The 22,132-nt window shown below is 41.9% G+C and overlaps 1 protein-coding gene across 1 annotated transcript in view; it reads right to left on the bottom strand.

Moving 5' to 3' along the window:
* The window catches only part of LOC124001293 (usherin-like), a 471,917-nt gene that overhangs the window by 163,942 nt on the left and 285,843 nt on the right, over positions 1-22,132 (bottom strand). Inside the window, 2 exon segments of the mRNA XM_046307964.1 lie at positions 4,363-4,532; positions 4,810-5,027. Coding sequence (XP_046163920.1) covers positions 4,363-4,532; positions 4,810-5,027 — 388 coding nt within the window.

The following is a 22,132-nucleotide window of genomic DNA, read 5'->3' as shown; positions in this document are numbered from 1 at the left end:
TGTTTTATTATGTTTTATTATGTTTTTGTTTTATTATGTTTCACTATGTTTTATTATGTTTCACTCTGTTTTATGTTTCACTCTGTTTTATTATGTTTTATTATGTTTTTCACTCTGTTTTATTATGTTTTATTATGTTTTCACTCTGTTTTATTATGTTTCACTCTGTTTTATTATGTTTCACTCTGTTTTATTATGTTTCACTCTGTTTTATTATGTTTTATTATGTTTTATTATGTTTCACTGTTTTTTATTATGTTTTATTATGTTTCACTCTGTTTTATTATGTTTCACTCTGTTTTATTATGTTTTATTATGTTTTATTATGTTTCACTCTGTTTTATTATGTTTTATTATGTTTTACTATGTTTTACTATGTTTTATTATGTTTTCTGTTTTATTATGTTTATGTTTTATTATGTTTCACTGTTTTATTATGTTTTATTATGTTTTACTATGTTTCACTATGTTTTATTATGTTTTACTATGTTTCACTCTGTTTTATTATGTTTCACTCTGTTTTATTATGTTTTATTATGTTTTACTATGTTTTATTATGTTTCACTCTGTTTTATTATGTTTTACTATGTTTCACTCTGTTTTATTATGTTTCACTCTGTTTTATTATGTTTCACTATGTTTTATTATGTTTTACTATGTTTCACTATGTTTTATTATGTTTCACTCTGTTTTATTATGTTTTATTATGTTTTATTATGTTTCACTCTGTTTTATTATGTTTCACTCTGTTTTATTATGTTTCACTCTGTTTTATTATGTTTCACTCTGTTTTATTATGTTTTATTATGTTTTACTATGTTTTACTATGTTTTATTATGTTTCACTATGTTTTATTATGTTTTACTCTGTTTTATTATGTTTCACTATGTTTTACTATGTTTCACTATGTTTTATTATGTTTTATTATGTTTTACTATGTTTTATTATGTTTCACTCTGTTTTATTATGTTTCACTCTGTTTTATTATGTTTCACTCTGTTTTATTATGTTTCACTATGTTTTATTATGTTTCACTATGTTTTATTATGTTTCACTATGTTTTATTATGTTTCACTATGTTTTTTATGTTTTATTATGTTTCACTCTGTTTTATTATGTTTCACTCTGTTTTATTATGTTTCACTCTGTTTTATTATGTTTTACTATGTTTCACTGTGTTTTATTATGTTTCACTCTGTTTTATTATGTTTCACTATGTTTTATTATGTTTTACTCTGTTTTACTATGTTTTATTATGTTTCACTCTGTTTTATTATGTTTCACTCTGTTTTATTATGTTTTATTCTGTTTTATTATGTTTCACTCTGTTTTATTATGTTTCACTATGTTTTATTATGTTTCACTCTGTTTTATTATGTTTCACTCTGTTTTATTATGTTTTATTATGTTTTATTATGTTTCACTCTGTTTTATTATGTTTTACTATGTTTCACTCTGTTTTATTATGTTTCACTCTGTTTTATTATGTTTCACTCTGTTTTATTATGTTTCACTCTGTTTTATTATGTTTTACTATGTTTTATTGTTTTATTATGTTTCACTATGTTTTATTATGTTTCACTCTGTTTTATTATGTTTCACTCTGTTTTATTATGTTTCACTATGTTTTATTATGTTTCACTCTGTTTTATTATGTTTCACTCTGTTTTATTATGTTTCACTATGTTTTATTATGTTTTACTTTGTTTTATTATGTTTTACTATGTTTTATTATGTTTTACTATGTTTCACTCTGTTTTATTATGTTTCACTATGTTTTATTATGTTTCACTATGTTTTATTATGTTTCACTATGTTTCACTATGTTCTATTATGTTTTACTATGTTTTATTATGTTTCACTCTGTTTTATTATGTTTTACTATGTTTCACTCTGTTTTATTATGTTTTATTATGTTTCACTCTGTTTTATTATGTTTCACTATGTTTTATTATGTTTCACTCTGTTTTATTATGTTTCACTCTGTTTTATTATGTTTTATTATGTTTTACTATGTTTTATTATGTTTTATTATGTTTTACTATGTTTTATTATGTTTCACTATGTTTTATTATGTTTCACTATGTTTTATTATGTTTCACTCTGTTTTATTATGTTTCACTCTGTTTTATTATGTTTCACTATGTTTTATTATGTTTCACTCTGTTTTATTATGTTTCACTCTGTTTTATTATGTTTTACTATGTTTCACTATGTTTTATTATGTTTCACTCTGTTTTATTATGTTTCACTCTGTTTTATTATGTTTCACTATGTTTTATTATGTTTTACTATGTTTCACTCTGTTTTATTATGTTTCACTCTGTTTTATTATGTTTCACTCTGTTTTATTATGTTTTACTATGTTTCACTATGTTTATTATGTTTTATTATGTTTTACTGTTTTATTATGTTTCACTCTGTTTTATTATGTTTCACTCTGTTTTATTATGTTTCACTCTGTTTTATTATGTTTCACTATGTTTTATTATGTTTCACTATGTTTTACTATGTTTCACTATGTTTTATTATGTTTCACTATGTTTTATTATGTTTTATTATGTTTTACTATGTTTCACTCTGTTTTATTATGTTTTACTATGTTTCACTTTGTTTTATTATGTTTCACTCTGTTTTATTATGTTTTATTCTGTTTTATTATGTTTCACTCTGTTTTATTATGTTTCACTCTGTTTTATTATGTTTTACTATGTTTTATTATGTTTTACTATGTTTCACTCTGTTTTATTATGTTTCACTCTGTTTTATTATGTTTCACTCTGTTTTATTATGTTTCACTATGTTTTATTATGTTTCACTCTGTTTTATTATGTTTCACTCTGTTTTATTATGTTTCACTCTGTTTTATTATGTTTCACTCTGTTTTATTATGTTTTACTATGTTTTATTATGTTTTATTATGTTTCACTATGTTTTATTATGTTTTACTATGTTTTATTATGTTTTATTATGTTTCACTATGTTTCACTATGTTTTATTATGTTTTACTATGTTTTATTATGTTTCACTATGTTTTATTATGTTTCACTATGTTTCACTCTGTTTTATTATGTTTTATTATGTTTTATTATGTTTTATTATGTTTTACTATGTTTTATTATGTTTTATTATGTTTTATTATGTTTCACTATGTTTCACTATGTTTTATTATGTTTTATTATGTTTCACTATGTTTCACTATGTTTTATTATGTTTTACTATGTTTTATTATGTTTTACTATGTTTTATTATGTTTATTATGTTTCACTCTGTTTTATTATGTTTCACTATGTTTCACTCTGTTTTATTATGTTTCACTATGTTTTATTATGTTTTACTATGTTTTATTATGTTTCACTATGTTTTATTATGTTTTATTATGTTTCACTCTGTTTCACTCTGTTTTATTATGTTTCACTATGTTTTATTATGTTTTTGTCACGCCTTGGTCATTGTATCTTGTGTTTTTGTTATATGTTTGGGTAGGCCAGGGTGTGACATGGGTTTATATGTTGTATTTCGTATTGGGGTTGTATTATTTGGGAGTGTGTATTATTAGGGGTGTGTCTAGTTAGGCTTGGCTGCCTGAGGCGATTCCTAATTGGAGTCAGCTGATTCTAGTTGTCTCGGATTGGGAACCGTATTTAGGTAGCTTGAGTGCGCGTTGTATTTCGTGGGCGATTGTACCCGTCTTAGTGTTAGTCACCAGATAGGCTGTATTAGTTTCACTCGTTTGTTGTTTTGTATTTTCAGTTATTTCATGTACCGCATTATTCTTCATTAAAAGTCATGAGTAACCTACACGCTGCATTTCGGTCTGACTCTCTACAAACAGAAGACGAACAACATTACAGTTTTATTATGTTTTATTATGTTTCACTCTGTTTTATTATGTTTTATTATGTTTTACTATGTTTTACTATGTTTTATTATGTTTCACTATGTTTTATTATGTTTTACTATGTTTTATTATGTTTTATTATGTTTCACTATGTTTTATTATGTTTTACTATGTTTTATTATGTTTCACTCTGTTTTATTATGTTTTACTATGTTTTATTATGTTTCACTATGTTTTATTATGTTTCACTCTGTTTTATTATGTTTCACTCTGTTTTATTATGTTTCACTCTGTTTTATTATGTTTCACTCTGTTTTATTATGTTTTATTATGTTTTACTATGTTTTATTATGTTTTATTATGTTTTATTATGTTTCACTCTGTTTTATTATGTTTTATTATGTTTTACTATGTTTCACTATGGTCAAATTTGCGAGGGCCACATGATGCTGTCCAAAATAGAGCACACCGTGGGGAATAGAGTGTTATTAAAGCCATCATCTCTTGTTATGATGTCTCACCCCTCCAGTTCTCCATTGCTCCTCTCCGGGGCTCCCCAGGACAGTAGTACTGAGGTGGGGGTGTCAGAGTAGAGGTGGGGGACCGGGACTCCCTCCGGTGGGGCAGCGGGGGTATGAAAGGACTGGGACTCCCCAGAGAGAGTACACCCTGCCGGGGTACAGGCCTCCACCTAACAGCACGACAGAGGACATACAGTTAAGACAGGCATAGACTTAATGTGTTGAATCATCAATCACATCAAACCATCCAGCCAGCCAGCCAGCCATCCATCCATCACACCAAACCATCCATCCAGCCATCCATCCATCACACCAAACCATCCATCCATCCATCCATCACACCAAACCATCCATCTATCCATCCATCCACCCACACACCCACCTATCCATCCATCCATCCATCCACCTATCCATCCATCCATCATACCAAACCATCCTCCCACCCACCTGCAGGCTGTAGAGTTGGTAGGGCAGGAGGTTATATAGGCTGTAACTGGTAGTGTTGCCTGGTACTGTAGCAGTGCTGTGTGGCAGGGACAGGGTGGAGGTGAGGTGGAGAGTGTAGTGAGTGATCCCCCCGTTGGGCTGGGCTGGGGGGGCCCAGGAGACTGACACACTATGCGACTGGAGGGCTGACACCACAGGGGGGTCCACGGGACCTGGACCTAGAGGGAAGGAGTGGGGGCAGGAGAGAGGGAAGGAGGGAGAGAGAGAGAGAGAGAGAGAGAGAGAGAGAGAGAGAGAGAGAGAGAGAGAGTAAGAGAGAGAGAGTAAGAGAGAGAGAGAGACAAAACAGACAACAATAAACACCGGTTTAGAATGGTTCCCAAACTCCCTACTCTCGCTCTCATGATTTCCAACCTGATTGGTTAGATTTTTTCCTCAACACCCTACACATCAAACCCAGTCTGTTTACTAAGGTCTGGGACAGGTGTTACAAAATTACACTGAACAAAAATATAAACACAACATGTAAAGTGTTAGTACCATGATCCCAGAAATGTTCCATACATACAAAAAGCTTAATTCTCTTAAATTCTGTGCACCAATTTGTTTACATCCCTGTTAGTGAGCATTTCTCCTTTGCCAAGATAATCCATCCACCTCACAGGTGTGGCATATCAAGAAACTGATTAAACAGCACGATCATTACACAGGTGCTGGGGACAATATAAGGTCAGTCTAAAATGTGCAGTTTTGTCTCACAACACAATGCCACAGATGTCTCAAGTTTTGTTGGAGTGTGCAATTGGCATGATGACTGCCAGAATGTCCACCAGAGCTGTTGCCAGATAATTGAATGTTAATTTCTCTACCATAAATCACCTCCAACATCATTTTAGAGAATTTGACAGTACGTCCAACCGGCCTCACAACACGTACTGTACGGCGTTATGTGGACGAGTGGTTTGCTGATGTCAACGTTGTAAACAGAGTGCCCCATGGTGGCGGTGGGGTTATGGTATGGGCAGGTAAAAGCTACGGACAACCAACAAAATGGCATTTTATTGATGGCAATTTGAATGCACAGAAATACCATGACAAGATCCTGAGGCCCATTGTGAAGTCCATTGTGAGACCCATTGTGAAGCCCATTGGGAGTCCCATTGTGAAGCCCATTGTGAAGCCCATTGTGAGATCCATTGTAAAGCCCATTGGGAATCCCATTGTGAGACCCATTGTGAGGCCCATTGTGAAGCCCATTGTGAGGCCCATTGTGAAGCCCATTGTGAGGCCCATTGTGAAGCCCATTGTGAAGCCCATTGTGAGTCCCATTGTGAGGCCCATTGTGAAGCCCATTGTGAGGCCCATTGTGAGTCCTATTGTGAGGCCCATTGTGAAGCCCACTGTGAGGCCCATTTCTTTTAAGGTATCTGTGACCAAAAGATGCATCTCTGTATTCCCAGTCATGTGAAATCCATAGATTAGGGCCTAATGAACACATTATTATACATTATAATTGACTGAGTTCCTCATATAAACTTTAGCACAGTAAAATCTTTACATGTTGCATTTTAATTTTTGTTCAGTAAACATAATTTCTTGTTACAGTGACTATAGCCTTTTAGTTAGTGGAAAAGAACAAAGGAAAAAAAGGGATTAATATTTCATCAATGTGGAAGGAAGGCCTTGTGCACTATGTGTGTGTGTGTGTGTGTGTGTGTGTGTGTGTGTGTGTGTGTGTGTGTGTGTGTGTGTGTGTGTGTGTGTGTGTGTGTGTGTGTGTGTGTGTGTGTGTGTGTGTGTGTGTGTGTGTGTGTGTGTGTGTGTGTGAGAGAAGCGAGGAGATGAGAAGAGAGAGTGTGGCGGAATTATCATTTGACAACGGAACGTCAAGAGTGACATCACAAGGACAAACAGTGATTTGGAGGGCCCTATTCCTGGGATTAGAATCGAAGGCACAGACAGCGATGTGCAAATCAGCTCATTTAGCGAGTGTGAGGGGCCAGCAAAACGTTCGGGCTCGGCCACACAGCAAATTATATTATATTTATTCAATGGAGGTTATAGGCAGTGATATCAACTATGAGCTGGGGAGAGATGGCACTGAATCTGAGGAAATATTGTAATCACTCAAGTATGTGACTGGCCATTTCCACTGAATGGCTACTTCCACACTTCCCACTACCAAGCGCTCATGATACGGATTCCTTCACGCACGCACGCACGCACGCACGCACGCACGCACGCACGCACGCACACACACACACACCAAGGAATCCTTCACACGCTAGTGTACGGCAGCTCCCGTTATTTTCATAATTACACACAGGAATGCAGGCACACACACATTTACATCGATGTACAATATGCACACACACATATGTACACATACTGTCTTATTACAGGGTGAGCTGATGAAACAAGGGGCGATAACAAGGCTCTAAAGGCCTTAGTTTGCAGAAGCGTGACACAGCAGTAGAGCTGCAGTCTACTTTGCACATGTTGTCCAGCAGCGACATAGGACCGAATCCCACCCCAGACACATTCTCACGGTTTCCCCTCTACAACTACAGCCCTCTACATCTACATTCCTCACTGTCTAAATAAAGATAAAAATATGGAAGACCAACGAGTCTCCTCTAAAGGCCTTTCTCCATACCTGATGGTCAAATGCTGACCCTTCTACCTCCTGAGGGAGTTTTCAGCTGTCCTCATTTTGTATACATTCCACCTCAGGATAAAACATCCTGTCTTGTCGCCAGCGATTTTAATTCCGCGTCATTAACACACGTGACGCCCAACTTCCATCAACACGTCTCCTTCGCAATTAGGGGTGATAAAGTCACTCCACCCACAAGCAAGCATTCAAAGCACTCGCTCATCCACTATTCGGCAAATCACTCTGTACACCTGCTTCCTGTTTACAAGGAAGCATTGTCAACTTACACACAGCACTGACAAACACACTTACACCACCAGATATTATTTTCACAGTCCCCAGGTCCAGAACAAATTCAAGGAAACCTTCTTGTTGTGTGTATGTACTGACATGTACGTGGAACTCATAGATGCACACACACTACATGTTAATGCTTTTAAATGTATGTACACTACCGTCACTTAGTCACTTAGAAATGTCCTTGTTTTTGAAAGAAAAGCACATTTTTTGTCCATTAAAAGAACATCAAATTGATCAGAAATACAGTGCAGACATGGTTAAAGTTGTAAATTACTATTGTAGCTGGAAACGGCTAACTTTGAATGGAATATCTACATAGGCGTATAGAGGCCGATTACCATTAGCACTTCTGTGTTCCAATGACACGCTGTGTTAGCTAATGCTAGTTGATCATTTTAAAAAGCTAGTGGGAGGCCCTAGTTCACAACTGCGCAAGAGGACAAGTGTCTAGCTCGAGAAACAGACACCTCACAAGTCCTCAACTGGCAGCTTCATGAAATAGTACCCGCAAAGCACCAGTCTCAACGTCAACAGTGAAGAGGTGACTCTGGGATGCTGGCCTTCTAGGCAGAGTTGCAGAGAAAAAGTCATATCTCAGACTGGCCAATAAAAAGGAAAGATTAAGATGGGCAAAAGAACACAGACACTAGACAGAGGCAACATCTCCTCTGCCACGCTGACCCTCAACACGGGGGCCCCACGTGTGTGTGCTTATTCCACTCCTGTACTCCTTGTTCACCCACGACTGGTGGCCACACGCGACTCCAACACCATCATCAATTTTGCAGACGACACGATGGTGGTAGGCCTGATCACGTGATAGCAACCTCTCCCTCAAAGTCAGTAAGACCCAGGAGCTGATCGCGGTCTGCTGCAAGCACAACCCCATCCACATAGATGGAGTGGATAGTGTTGAGAGCTTCAAGTTGCTCAGTGTCCAAATCACTAAGGACTTAAAATGGTCCACTCACACGCACACAGTTGTGACGAAGGCACAACAGCGCCTCTTCCCCCTCAGGAGGTTGAAAAGGTTTGGCATGGGCCCTAAAATCCTCAAAAAGTTCTACAGTTGCACCATTGAGAGCATCTTGACTGGCTGCATCACTGCTTGGTATGGCATATCTACCTCTATTGATCCAGTGTCCATGCACATTATAATATTGGTACTGACCCTGTATATAGCTTCTAACTTTCTTCTGTTCTTATTTCTTATTTTTATTTCTTATGTATTTTTGTTCTAACTCATGTTATTTTTTGTCCTACATTAAAATGTCCACTCTGCATTGTTGGGTTTGGAGAACGCAAGAAAGGCATTTCACTGTAATTGTGCATGTGACATTAAAACTTGATACTCTAGCATCCCCCTTGAATAGCCTCACCCCTTTGAAAAGTGTGATACCCCATAGCTTCTCAACATACCATAAGTGAAACTGGTTTGTCAGTCCGGTCTGTTAGGGGAGTTCTGTGTTCAGTTTGTCCGTTGACTAAGTCTAAGGCAGTGGTTATCAAACTTGTTAGGCCCAAGACCCCATTTTGGAAAAAAAATATGTACATTTGCAACCCCACCATGTAAAAAAAGTGATGTAATCAAAGGTCAATGTTTACATTTTTTATGGGCTATGACAGTCTATTACAAATACATCTGACAGTACTTTTGTTTCAAGGAAGTTTGTTTTGAAGTGACTGAAATGCACCAGAAAGGTATTGGGAAGTTCAGAAGATCATCAAGCAATCATTTTGTATGATATTCTGTGTAGAAACAACATTGTCCCAGTTTGGTCTTGTCCACTCTGTTCTAATAAGTATTGTGTGGATTGAGGGAAACAGAATACGTGTTCCTGAGAGTCTTCTTTTTCAGTGATGGGGTCATAATACACCACCTGACCAACCGTGCTCGTCGAACATCTCATTCCAAAATCATGGGCATTAATATGGAGTTGGTCCCCTCTTTGCTGCTATAACAGGCTCTCCACTAGATGTTGGAACATTGCTGCGGGGACTTGCTTCATTCAGCCACAAGAGCATTAGTGAGGTCGGGCACTGATGTTGGGAGATTAGGCCTGACTCGCAGTCGGTCTTCCAATTAATCTCAAAGGTGTTCAATGGGGTTGAGGTCAGGGCAAGTCATGTTCTTCCACACCGATCTGGACAAACCATTTTTGTATGTACCTGGTTTTGTGCACGGGGCATTTTTGGGCCATATACAGCGTTCCTCATTGAGTTCCCTGAATTCCTATAGGACCTTGTAGTCATAGCAGATAATATTCAAATATTTCATCGAATCAGTGGGTTTTGTCCAACATGTCTCTGGACCTACTCACTGTCACAGTCATACTCTGGACCTAGTTTTGTCCCATGGAATAAATGTTGTGGATCTTAATGTTTTTCCTCATAATCCTGGACTATCGGACCACCATTTTATTCCGTTTGCAATTGCAACAAAAAATCTGCTCAGTCCCCAACCAAAGAGCATCAAAAGTCATGCTATAAATTCACAGACAACACAAAGATTGATGCCCTTCCAGACTCCCTCTGCCTACCCAAGGACGTCAGAGGACAAAAATCAGTTAACCACCTAACTGAGGAACTCAATTTAACCTTGCACAATACCCTAGATGCAGTTTCACCCCTAAAAAATAAAAACATTTCCATAAGAAACTAGCTCCCTGGTATACAGAAAATACCAGAGCTCTGAAGCAAGCTTCCAGAAAATTATAACGGAAATGGCGCCACACCAAACTGGAAGTCTTCCGACTAGCTTGGAAAGACAGTACCGTGCAGTATCGAAGAGCACTCAATGCTGCTTGATCATCCTATTTTTCCAACTTAATTGAGGAAAATAAGAACAATTCAAAATGTATTTTTGATACTGTCGCAAAGCTAACTAAAAATCAGCATTCCCCAAGGGAGGATGGCTTTCACTTCAGCAGTAATACATTCATGAACTTCTTTGAGGAAAAGATCATGATTATTAGAAAGCAAATTACGGACTCCTCTTTAAATCTGTGTATTCCTTCAAAGCTCAGTTGTCCTGAGTCTGCACAATTCTGCCAGGACCTAGGATCAAGAGAGACACTCAAGTGTTTTAGTACTATAAACCTTCACACAATTCTGAAAATAATCAGGGCCTCTAAAACTTCAAGCTGCATACTGGACCCTATTCCAACTAAACTACTGAAAGAGCTGCTTCCTGAGCATGGCCCTCCTCTGTTGAACATAATAAACGGCTCTCTATCCACCGGATGTGTACTAAACTCACTAAAAGTGGCAGTAATAAAGCCTCTCTTAAAAAAAAAAAACCTTGACCCAGATAAATGAAAAACTATCGGCCTACACGTACGCTACGGTCACAAGATGCAAGCCTCCTAATTGTCCCTAGAATTTCTAAGCAAACAGCTGGAGGCAGGGCTTTCGCCTATAGAGCTCCATTTCATTGGAATGGTCTGCCTACCCATGTGAGAGACGCAGACTCGGTCTCAACTTTTAAGTATTTACTGAAGACTCATCTCTTCAGTGGGTCATATGATTGAGTGTAGTCTGGACCAGGAGTGTGAAGGTGAACGGAAAGGCTCTGGAGCAACGAACCGCCCTTGCTGTCTCTGCCTGGCCGGTTCCCCTCTTTCCACTGGGATTCTCTGCCTCGAACCCTATTACAGGGGCTGAGTCACTGGCTTATTGGTGCTCTTTCATGCCGTCCCTAGGAGGGGTATCGTCACTTGAGTGGGTTGAGTCACTGATGTGATCCCCCTTGGATTGTGCCGTGGCAGAGATCTTTGTGGGCTATACTAGGCCTTGTCTCAGGATGGTAAGTTGGTGGTTGAAGTTATCCCTCTAGTGGTGTCGGGGCTGTGCTTTGGCAAAGTGGGTGGGGTTATATCCTTCCTGTTTGGCCCTGTCCGGGGGTATCATCGGGTGGGGCCACAGTGTCTCCTGACCCCTCCTGTCTCAGCCTCCAGTATTTATGCTGCAGTAGTTTATGTGTCGGGGGGCTAGGGTCAGTTTGTTATATCTGGAGTACTTCTCCTGTCTTATCCGGTGTCCTGTGTGAATTTAAGTATGCTCTCTCTAATTCTCTATTTCTCTCTTTCTTTCTTTCTCTCTCTCTCTCGGAGGACCTAGGACCATGCCTCAGGACTACCTGGCATGATGACTCCTTGCTGTCCCCAGTCCACCTGGCCATGCTGCTGCTCCATTTTCAACTGTTCTGCCTGCGGCTATGGAATCCTGACCTGTTCACCGGACGTGCTACCTGTCCCAGTGTCATGCCCTGGCCTTAGTTATCTTTGTTTTCTGTATTATTTTGGTTAGGTCAGGGTGTGACATGGGGGATTTATGTGTTTTGTCTGGTCTAGGGGTTTTGTATGTTTATGGGGTGTTTTCTAGTCTAGGTAATTATGTAAGTCTATGGTTGCCTAGATTGGTTCTCAATTAGAGGCAGGTGTTTATCGTTGTCTCTGATTGGGAACCATATTTAGGCAACCATGTTCTTTGGGTATTTTGTGGGTGGTTGTCTTCTGTCTTTGTGTCTATGCACCAGATAGGACTGTTTCGGATTTCACATTTGTTGTTTTGTATTTTTTAGTGTTCTCATTTATCATCTATATTAAACAATATATTAAACATGTTGAACCACGCTGCATTTTGGTCCCCCTCTCCTTCAACGGAAGAAAACCGTTACACCCAGACCTATTATTCGACCATGCTGGTCATTTATGAACATTTGAACATCTTGGCCATGTTCTGTTATAATCTCCACCCGACACAGCCAGAAGAGGACTGGCCACCCCTCATAGCCTGGTTGCTCTCTAGGTTTCTTCCTAGGTTTTGGCCTTTCTAGGGAATTTTTCCTTGCCAACATGCTTCAACACCTGCATTGCTTGCTGTTTGGGGTTATAGGCTGGGTTTCTGTACAGCACTTTGAGATATCAGCTGATGTACGAAGGGCTATAAAAATACATTTGATTTGATTGTTATGCTGAAACAAGAAATGGCCTTCTCCAAACTTTTGTTGGAAGCACAGAATCATCTAGAACGTCATTGTAAACGGTAGCGTTAAGATTTCCCTTTACTGGCCTAACCCAAAAAATGAAAAACAGCCCCAGAACATTATTCCTCCACCACCAAACTTTACAGTTGGCACTATGCATTCAGGCAGGTAGCTCCCGGCATCCGTCAAACTCAGATTCTTCCGTCGGACTACCAGATAGTGAGGTGTGATTTATCACTCCAGAAAACATGTTTCCACTGCTCCAGAGTCCAATGGCAGTGAGCTTTACACCACTCTAACCGAAGCATGGCATTTTGCATTCTTTTGTATATAATATTTAGTGTCTTTTGTAGCTTAAACCGTTCAAAAGAAAGAGACATTTGTATGAAGAAAGAATAAACGGCTGTTTATTACAACCACATCTAGCGGCTACCAGAGGTTACTTACAAAACTAAATAAACAATATATCTCGCATTTTCAAATCAGGCGACCCCTAGTTTGGGAAACGCTGGTCTAAGGAGCCTTTTAGAGTTGCAAAATTCATGAAACATTCAATAAATGTCCTGGTTTTCAAGAAATCCTGGTTGGAGGATTCCAGACTTCGGCTTATTCCCTACTGATTGTGGGAATCCTCCAACAGGGATTTTGGGTAAACCAATGGATTTATTGAAAATTCCAGGAATTTTGCAACCCTAGTCTTTACCCTTCTTCATTCCCTCTCCTCTCCTCCTGCTTTCACATTTAAAAGAAGGAATATGTCAACCATGGAAATAGTGGATTTTTCCTCCTTCCTTGTCTATTTGTCTGTCTTTCTTGTGTCCTCCCTCTTTACCGGAAGCAGGTAGCCTAGTGGTTAGAGCGTTGGGCCAGTAACCAGCAGGTAGCCTAGTGGTTAGAGCGTTGGGCCAGTAACCAGCAGGTAGCCTAGTGGTTAGAGCGTTGGGCCAGTAATCAGCAGGTAGCCTAGTGGTTAGAGCGTTGGGCCAGTAACCAGCAGGTAGCCTAGTGGTTAGAGCGTTGGGCCAGTAACCAGCAGGTAGCCTAGTGGTTAGAGGGTTGGGCCAGTAACCAGCAGGTAGCCTAGTGTTTAGAGCGTTGGGCCAGTAACCAGCAGGTAGCCTAGTGTTTAGAGCGTTGGGCCAGTAACCAGCAGGTAGCCTAGTGTTTAGAGCGTTGGGCCAGTAACCAGCAGGTAGCCTAGTGTTTAGAGCTTTGGGCCAGCAACCAGCAGGTAGCCTAGTGTTTAGAGTATTGGGCCAGTAACCAGCAGGTAGCCTAGTGTTTAGAGCGTTGGGCCAGTAACCAGCAGGTAGCCTAGTGTTTAGAGTATTGGGCCAGTAACCAGCAGGTAGCCTAGTGGTTAGAGCGTTGGGCCAGTAACCAGCAGGTAGCCTAGTGATTAGATCGTTGGGCCAGTAACCAGCAGGTAGCCTAGTGGTTAGAGCGTTGGGCCAGTAACCAGCAGGTAGCCTAGTGGTTAGAGAGTTGGGCCAGTAACCAGCAGGCAGCCTAGTGGTTAGAGCGTTGGGCCAGTAACTGAAAGGTTGCTAGATTGAATCCCCGAGCTGACAAGGTAAAAAATCTGTTGTACTGCTCCTGAACAAGGCAGTTAACCCACCGTTTCTAGGCCGTCATTGTAAATAAGAATTTGTTCTTTAACTGGCTTGCCTAGTTGAACAAAGGTTAAATAAAAAATGACCTTTTCTCCACTCTTCCATTCTCCCTTTCTCTCTCCCTCCACCCTACCTGATTTGATTGATATGTCTGTACCATGCTCTGAAGGTAATGTTTTCCTCCCCCATTTACATGCGACTGTACTGGGGTAATGGTCCCACACACACACACAGTAGCAGGGTAATGGTGCTTCGGCAAGGGCAGGCGGATCAAGGTGATTGAGCATGCTCAGAGCGTGCTGCGTTGCTAAGCGCTAACGTTAACTGCTAAAGGCTCCCCCAGATGGCACCGGGACCAGAGGGGGAGATAGGGGGAGGTAACCTTGCAATCACCGTAGCTCACCCTCACCCAGTACTAACTGTTCTCCGGGCGCCAAAGACATGGATGTCGATTAAAGCAGCCCTCCGCATCTCTCTGATTCAGAGGGGTTGTGTTAAATGCAAAAGACACACTTCAGTTGAATGCATTCAGTTCTACAACTGACTAGGTATCCCCCTTTCCCTTTCCCTAAACCTTACCTCTCCTCCCTCCCTCCCTCCCTCCCTCCCTCCCTCCCTCCCCCTCCCTCCCTCCCTCCCTCCCTCCCTCCCTCCCTCCCTCCCTCTCTCCCTCCCTCCCTCCCTCCCTCCCCCTACCCTCCCCTACTATAACCCACCTCACACCCTCTTCTCACCCTAGATGACACCGCTCTCACCCATCTTTCTACGGGGAGATGCCCAACACCTAACTCTGACACACACCCTTTCCTGACCCATCTTGTAACTTATTTGTGATTCCAGCCCTTGTCTGTGCATGTGTATAACTGAATGTGTGTAACTGAACGTGTGTAACTGAACGTGTGTAACTGAACGTGTATAACTGAATGTGTGTAACTGAACGTGTGTAACTGAACGTGTGTAACTGAACGTGTATAACTGAATGTGTGTAACTGAACGTGTGTAACTGAACGTGTATAACTGAACGTGTGTAACTGAACGTGTGTAACTGAACGTGTGTAACTGAACGTGTATAACTGAACGTGTGTAACTGAACGTGTGTAACTGAACGTGTGTAACTGAATGTATGTGATTCAAGTGTTTTTCAGTGCCTAGCTGCGTTCCAGTGTAGATTTGTGCATCAGGGCTGTGTGGTGCAGGGCTCCCTACTAGCTTCCTTCCTAGCTTCCCTTCTAGCCTCCCTCCTAGCCTACTTACTAGTCTACCTACTATACTCTTTACTAGTCTCCCTACTAGTCTCCCTACTAGTCTCCCTACGAGACTCCTTACTAGTCTCCCTACTAGCCTCTGTACTAGCCTCCTTCCTAGTCTCCCTCGTAGCCTTACGACTAGTCTCCCTACCAGCCTACTTACTAGTCTCTTTCCTAGCTTCCTTACTAGTCTCCCTACAAGCCTCCCTATTAGTCTCTCTACTAGCCTCCCAACTAGTCTCCCTAATAGCCTACTTACTAGTCTCCCTCCTAGCCTCCCTACTAGTCTCCCTACTAGTTTCCTTACTAGTATCCCCACTAGTCTCCCTATTAGTCTCTCTACTAGCCTCCCAACTAGTCTCCCTAATAGCCTACTTACTAGTCTCCCTCCTAGCCTCCCTACTAGTCTCCCTATTAGTCTGCCTACTAGCATACTTATTAGTCTCCCTACTAGCCTCCCTACTAGTCTCCCTCCTAGCCTCCCTATTAGTCTCCCTACTATCCTCCCTATTAGTCTCCTTACTACTCTCCCTACTAGCCTCCCTATTAGTCTCCCTACTAGCCTCCCTATTAGTCTCCTTACTACTCTCCCTACTAGTCTCCCTCCTAGCCTCCTTACTACTCTCCCTACTAGCCTCCCTATTAGTCTCCCTACTAGCCTCCCTATTAGTCTCCTTACTACTCTCCCTACTAGTCTCCCTCCTAGCCTCCCTACTAGTCTCCCTACTAGCCTCCCTACTAGCCTCCCTACTAGCCTCCTTATTAGTCTCCCTAATAGTCTCCCTACTAGCCTCCCTATTAGTCTCCCTCCTAGTCTCCCTATTAGTCTCCCAACTAGCCTCCCTATTAGTCTCCCTACTAGCCTCCCTCCTAGTCTCCCTACTAGTTTCCTTACTAGTATCCCCACTAGTCTCCCTATTAGTCTCCATATTAGTCTCTCTACTAGCCTCCCAACTAGTCTCCCTAATAGCCTACTTACTAGTCTCCCTACTAGTCTCCCTATTAGTCTGCCTACTAGCATACTTACTAGTCTCCCTACTAGCCTCCCTACTAGTCTCCCTACTAGCCTCCCTATTAGTCTCCTTACTACTCTCCCTACTAGTCTCCCTATTAGTCTCCTTACTACTCTCCCTACTAGTCTCCCTCCTAGCCTCCCTACTAGTCTCCCTACTAGCCTCCCTACTAGCCTCCCTACTAGCCTCCTTACTAGCCTCCCTAATAGTCTCCCTACTAGCCTCCTTACTAGTCTCCCTACTAGCCTCCTTACTATCCTCACTACTAGTCTCCCTACTAGCCTCCCTATTATTCTCCCTACTAGCCTCCCTATTAGTCTCCCTCCTAGCCTCCCTATTGGTCTCCCTACTAGCCTCCCTATTAGTCTCCCTCCTAGCCTCCCTATTAGTCTCCCTACTAGCCTCCCTACTAGTCTCCTTACTAATCTCCCTACTAGCCTCCTTACTAGTCTCCCTCCTAGCCTCCTTACTAGCCTCCCTCCTAGTCTCCCTCCTAGCCTCCTTACAAGTATCTTTCATAGCCTCCTTACTAGCCTCCCTACTATCCTCCCTCCTAGTCTCCCTCCTAGCCTCCTTACTAGTCTCTTTCCTAGCCTCCTTACTAGTCTCCATACTAGTCTCTTTCCTAGCCTCCCTACTAGCCTCCCTCCTAGTCTCCCTCCTAGCCTCCTTACTAGCCTCACGACTAGTCTCCCTACTAGCCTCCTTACTAATCCCCCTATAGCCCCCTTACTAGTTTCTTTCCTAGCTTCCTTACTAGTCTCCCTACTAGTCGACCCCCGAGCTGACAAGGTACAAATCTGTTGTTCTGTCCCTGAACAGGCAGTTAACCCACTGTTCCTAGGCCGTCATTGAAAATAAGAATTTGTTCTTAACTGACTTGCCTGATTAAATAAAGGTAAAATAAATAAATAAAATACTAGCCTCCCTCCTAGCCTCCCTACTGGCTTCCTTGCCCCTCATAGCCTCCCTCCTAGCCTCCTTACTAGTCTCTCTCCTAGTCTTCCTACTAGCCTCCTTACTAGGCTCCATACTAGACTCTCTCCTAGTCTCTTTCCTAGCATCCTTACTAGTCTTTTTCCTAGCCTCCCTACTCGCCTCCCTCCTAATCTCCCTACTAGTCTCCTTACTAGCCTCCCTAGTAGCCTCCCTATGAGTCTCCCTACTAGCCTCCTTACTAGCCTCCCTCCTAGCCTCCCTCCTAATCTCCCTCCTAATCTCCCTACTAGCCTCCCTACTAGCCTCCCTATGAGTCTGCCTACTAGCCTCCTTACTAGCCTCCCTACTAGTCTCCCTACTAGTCTCCCTTCTAGCCTCCTTACTAGCCTCCCTCCTAGCCTCCTTACTAGTCTCCCTCCTAGTCTCCCTCATAGCCCTGATAAATAAACAATGCACAGCGCTGACCTTTAGGTTAACAGCTTTTTATGCTTGCTCCACTCAGCACTCTCCCTGATTCAATTACCACAAAGGTCCAGGAGACGCCGGGAATAAGCAAAGAGACCCAGCCCGTCTGTCTGTCTGTCCGTCTGTCCGTCTGTCTCTAACTGCCCGTCTGTCTGCCCGTCTGTCTGCCCGTCCGCCCGCCTCGTCCGTCCGTCTGTCTGTGGTCCCGATTAAACCTGCCGAGACTCAGTAGAGGCCTCAATTGTAAATAATTTTACCACATGAGACCATCAAGTCACCTTGAATTTGAACACTCCCTCTCAGACACCCATGCAAAAATGGATGCATCGCGCATGTCTCACACACACACACACACACACACACACACACACACACACACACACACACACACACACACACACACACACACACACACACACACACACACACACACACACACACACACACACACACACACACACACACACACACACACACACACACACACACACACACACACACACAACTATGTCACCCCACCCCTTGATCCCTCAATTCCCCAGCCACCCTCTCCTTCTCTTCCAGCAGTACAGAGGACCCAGAGTGTTATTTAGGCTTTACTGGTCTGTATTAAATTCTGCAATTTGATGGGCTGTTAAGTTCTTCAATTGAAATTTATTTTAAGATGCAGGTACTTTTTATTTTATTGATGCTTTACTGCTCTCCGCGTGCAAGGCTAGAACACACTGGAATAATACCACTCTACCCCAAAAACACCACTCTACTCCAATAACAACACTTCACCCCAATAACACCACTCTACCCCAATAACACCACTCCACCCCAATAACACCACTTCACCCCAATAACAACACTTCACCCCAATAACACCACTCTACCCCAATAACACCACTCCATCCCAATAACACCACCCTACCCCAATAACACCACTCCACCCCAATAACACCACTCTACCCCAATAACACCACTCCACCCCAATAACACCACTCTACCCCAATAACAACACTTCACCCCAATAACACCACTCTACCCCAATAACACCACTTCACCCCAATAACACCACTCACCCCAATAACACCACTCTACCCCAATAACACCACTCCACCCCAATAACACCACTCTACCCCAATAACACCACTCCACCCCAATAACACCACTCCACCCCAATAACACCACTCTACCCCAATAACACCACTCCACCCCAATAACACCACTCTACCCCAATAACACCACTCCACCCCAATAACACCACTCCACCCCAATAACACCACTCCACCCCAATAACACCACTCTACCCCAATAACAACACTTCACCCCAATAACACCACTCTACCCCAATAACACCACTTCACCCCAATAACACCACTCACCCCGATAACACCACTCTACCCCAATAACACCACTCCACCCCAATAACACCACTCTACCCCAATAACACCACTTCGCCCCAATAACACCACTCTACCCCAATAACACCACTTCGCCCCAATAACACCACTCTACCCCAATAACACCACTCTACCCCAATAACAACACTTCACCCCAATAACACCACTCTACCCCAATAACAGCCACTCCACCCCAATAACACCACTCTACCCCAATAACACCACTTCACCCCAATAACACCACTCTACCCCAATAACACCACTCTACCCCAATAACACCACTCCACCCCAATAACACCACTCCACCCCAATAACACCACTCCACCCCAATAACACCACTCTACCCCAATAACACCACTCCACCCCAATAACACCACTCTACCCCAATAACAACACTTACATTTACATTTACATTTAAGTCATTTAGCAGACGCTCTTATCCAGAGCGACTTACTTCACCCCAATAACACCACTCTACCCCAATAACACCACTTCACCCCAATAACACCACTCACCCCGATAACACCACTCTACCCCAATAACACCACTCCACTCCAATAACACCACTCTACCCCAATAACACCACTCCACCCCAATAACACCACTCCACCCCAATAACACCACTCTACCCCAATAACACCACTCCACCCCAATAACACCACTCTACCCCAATAACACCACTCCACCCCAATAACACCACTCCACCCCAATAACACCACTCTACCCCAATAACACCACTCCACCCCAATAACACCACTCTACCCCAATAACACCACTCTACCCCAATAACACCACTTCACCCCAATAACAAACACTCACCCGATAACACCACTCTACCCCAATAACACCACTCCACCCCAATAACACCACTCTACCCCAATAACAACACTTCACCCCAATAACACCACTCTACCCCAATAACACCACTTCACCCCAATAACACCACTTCACCCCAATAACACTACTCACCCCGATAACACCACTCTACCTCAATAACACCACTCCACCCCAATAACATCACTGTACTCCAATAACACCACTCTACCCCAATAACACCACTCCACCCCATTAACATCACTCCACCCCAATAACACCACTCTACCTCAATAACACCAGTCTACCCCAATAACATCACTATACTCCAATAACACCATTCCACCCCAATAACACCACTCCACCCCAATAACACCACTCCACCCCAATAACACAACTCCACCCGATAACATCACTATACACCAATAACACCACTCCACCCCAATAACACCACTATACTCCAATAACACCACTCCACACCAATAACACCACTATACTCCAATAACTCACTCTACCCCAATAACACCACTATACTCCAATAACACCACTCCACCCCAATAACACCACTCCACCCCAATAACAACACCACTCTACCAGTAGATGTAGTGGTAGGATGTTAGGAATACTTTGAGAGGCCTTCCCTCCTCTCCGCCCCCCCTCCCTCCCTCCCTCCCTCCCTCCCTCCCTCCCTCCCTCCCTCCCTCCCTCCCTCCCTCCCTCCCTCCCTCCCTCCCTCTCCCTGGCACCATAAATCGCCACAGCAGAAGGCTAAACAAGAACGCGTGCCGCCAGGCCTTAAATCACATTTATAAGGATTTGGTTAGCATAGTAATAACAAAATCAAGTGACAAGGCCGGGAGGGGGGCAGTGGGAGGCGGAGGGAGATGGGGGGGGGGGATTCTTTTTAACATAGCAGAGGTCTGTGGAAGGAGAGGATGAGGCTTTTGAAGGTGAGCAGGCTGGCTGATGTTAAAGAGGACAAATTACAGGGTTTACGGTCATAGGGAAGAGAAGACCGCACGCTCTGTCCCTGTTGAAATGTATTAAATTAATTTCCAGTAATCTGCCACGTAATGAAAAAAAAAAGATCTTTAGAAATACTGTATGTTCCCTATTGTAATTCTGTCACGGTTAACATTACATAACATTAGCATTACTGAAACGCCTTACACTAAGTGAAAAAAATATACACAGTATACAGTATAAGGGATATCAGCAGACACAGGGACACAGATACACACGCACAAGTGGAGGCTGGTGAGGGGAGGACAGCTCATAATAATGGCTGGAACGGAGGAAATGGAACGGCATCAAACACATGGAAACCATGTGTTTGTTGTGTTTGATACCATTCCACATATTCCCCTCCAGTCATTACCACGAGCACGTCATCCCCAATTTAGGTGCCACCAACCTCCTGTGACACGCACAAACATACATAGAGATGAATAAGAAATCCCTTTAATTCAATACCGTAACTGAATATGGATATAAATAAGGATAATTTGATTCTTGATAATTATTATGAAGTCATATTCCTTTCGATTAAACACAGCTGTCAAATTCACAGGCAGATATTGATTACATAAGATTCTTAAGTCTTTCCTTGTATTCATGTATTAGCTAAGCATATAAAATTATATAAGGTCAAAATTACTTCAAAATCATGGTCTCTCGCACACACACACAGACACACACACAGACACACGCACACGCACGCATGCACGCACACACCCAGACACGCACACACACACACATGCACGCACGCACACACACACCCAGACACGCACACACACAAACACACGCACACACACATGCACCCACGCACACACACACGCACACACGCACTCATGTTCCTTAGCTGGGAACATGAGAGACAAAGATAAGGAACATGGTAAAAGT

Source organism: Oncorhynchus gorbuscha, linkage group LG17, assembly GCF_021184085.1.
Source record: "Oncorhynchus gorbuscha isolate QuinsamMale2020 ecotype Even-year linkage group LG17, OgorEven_v1.0, whole genome shotgun sequence".
Taxonomy (NCBI): domain Eukaryota; kingdom Metazoa; phylum Chordata; class Actinopteri; order Salmoniformes; family Salmonidae; genus Oncorhynchus; species Oncorhynchus gorbuscha.
This window is presented reverse-complemented; position numbering and strand designations above follow the sequence as displayed.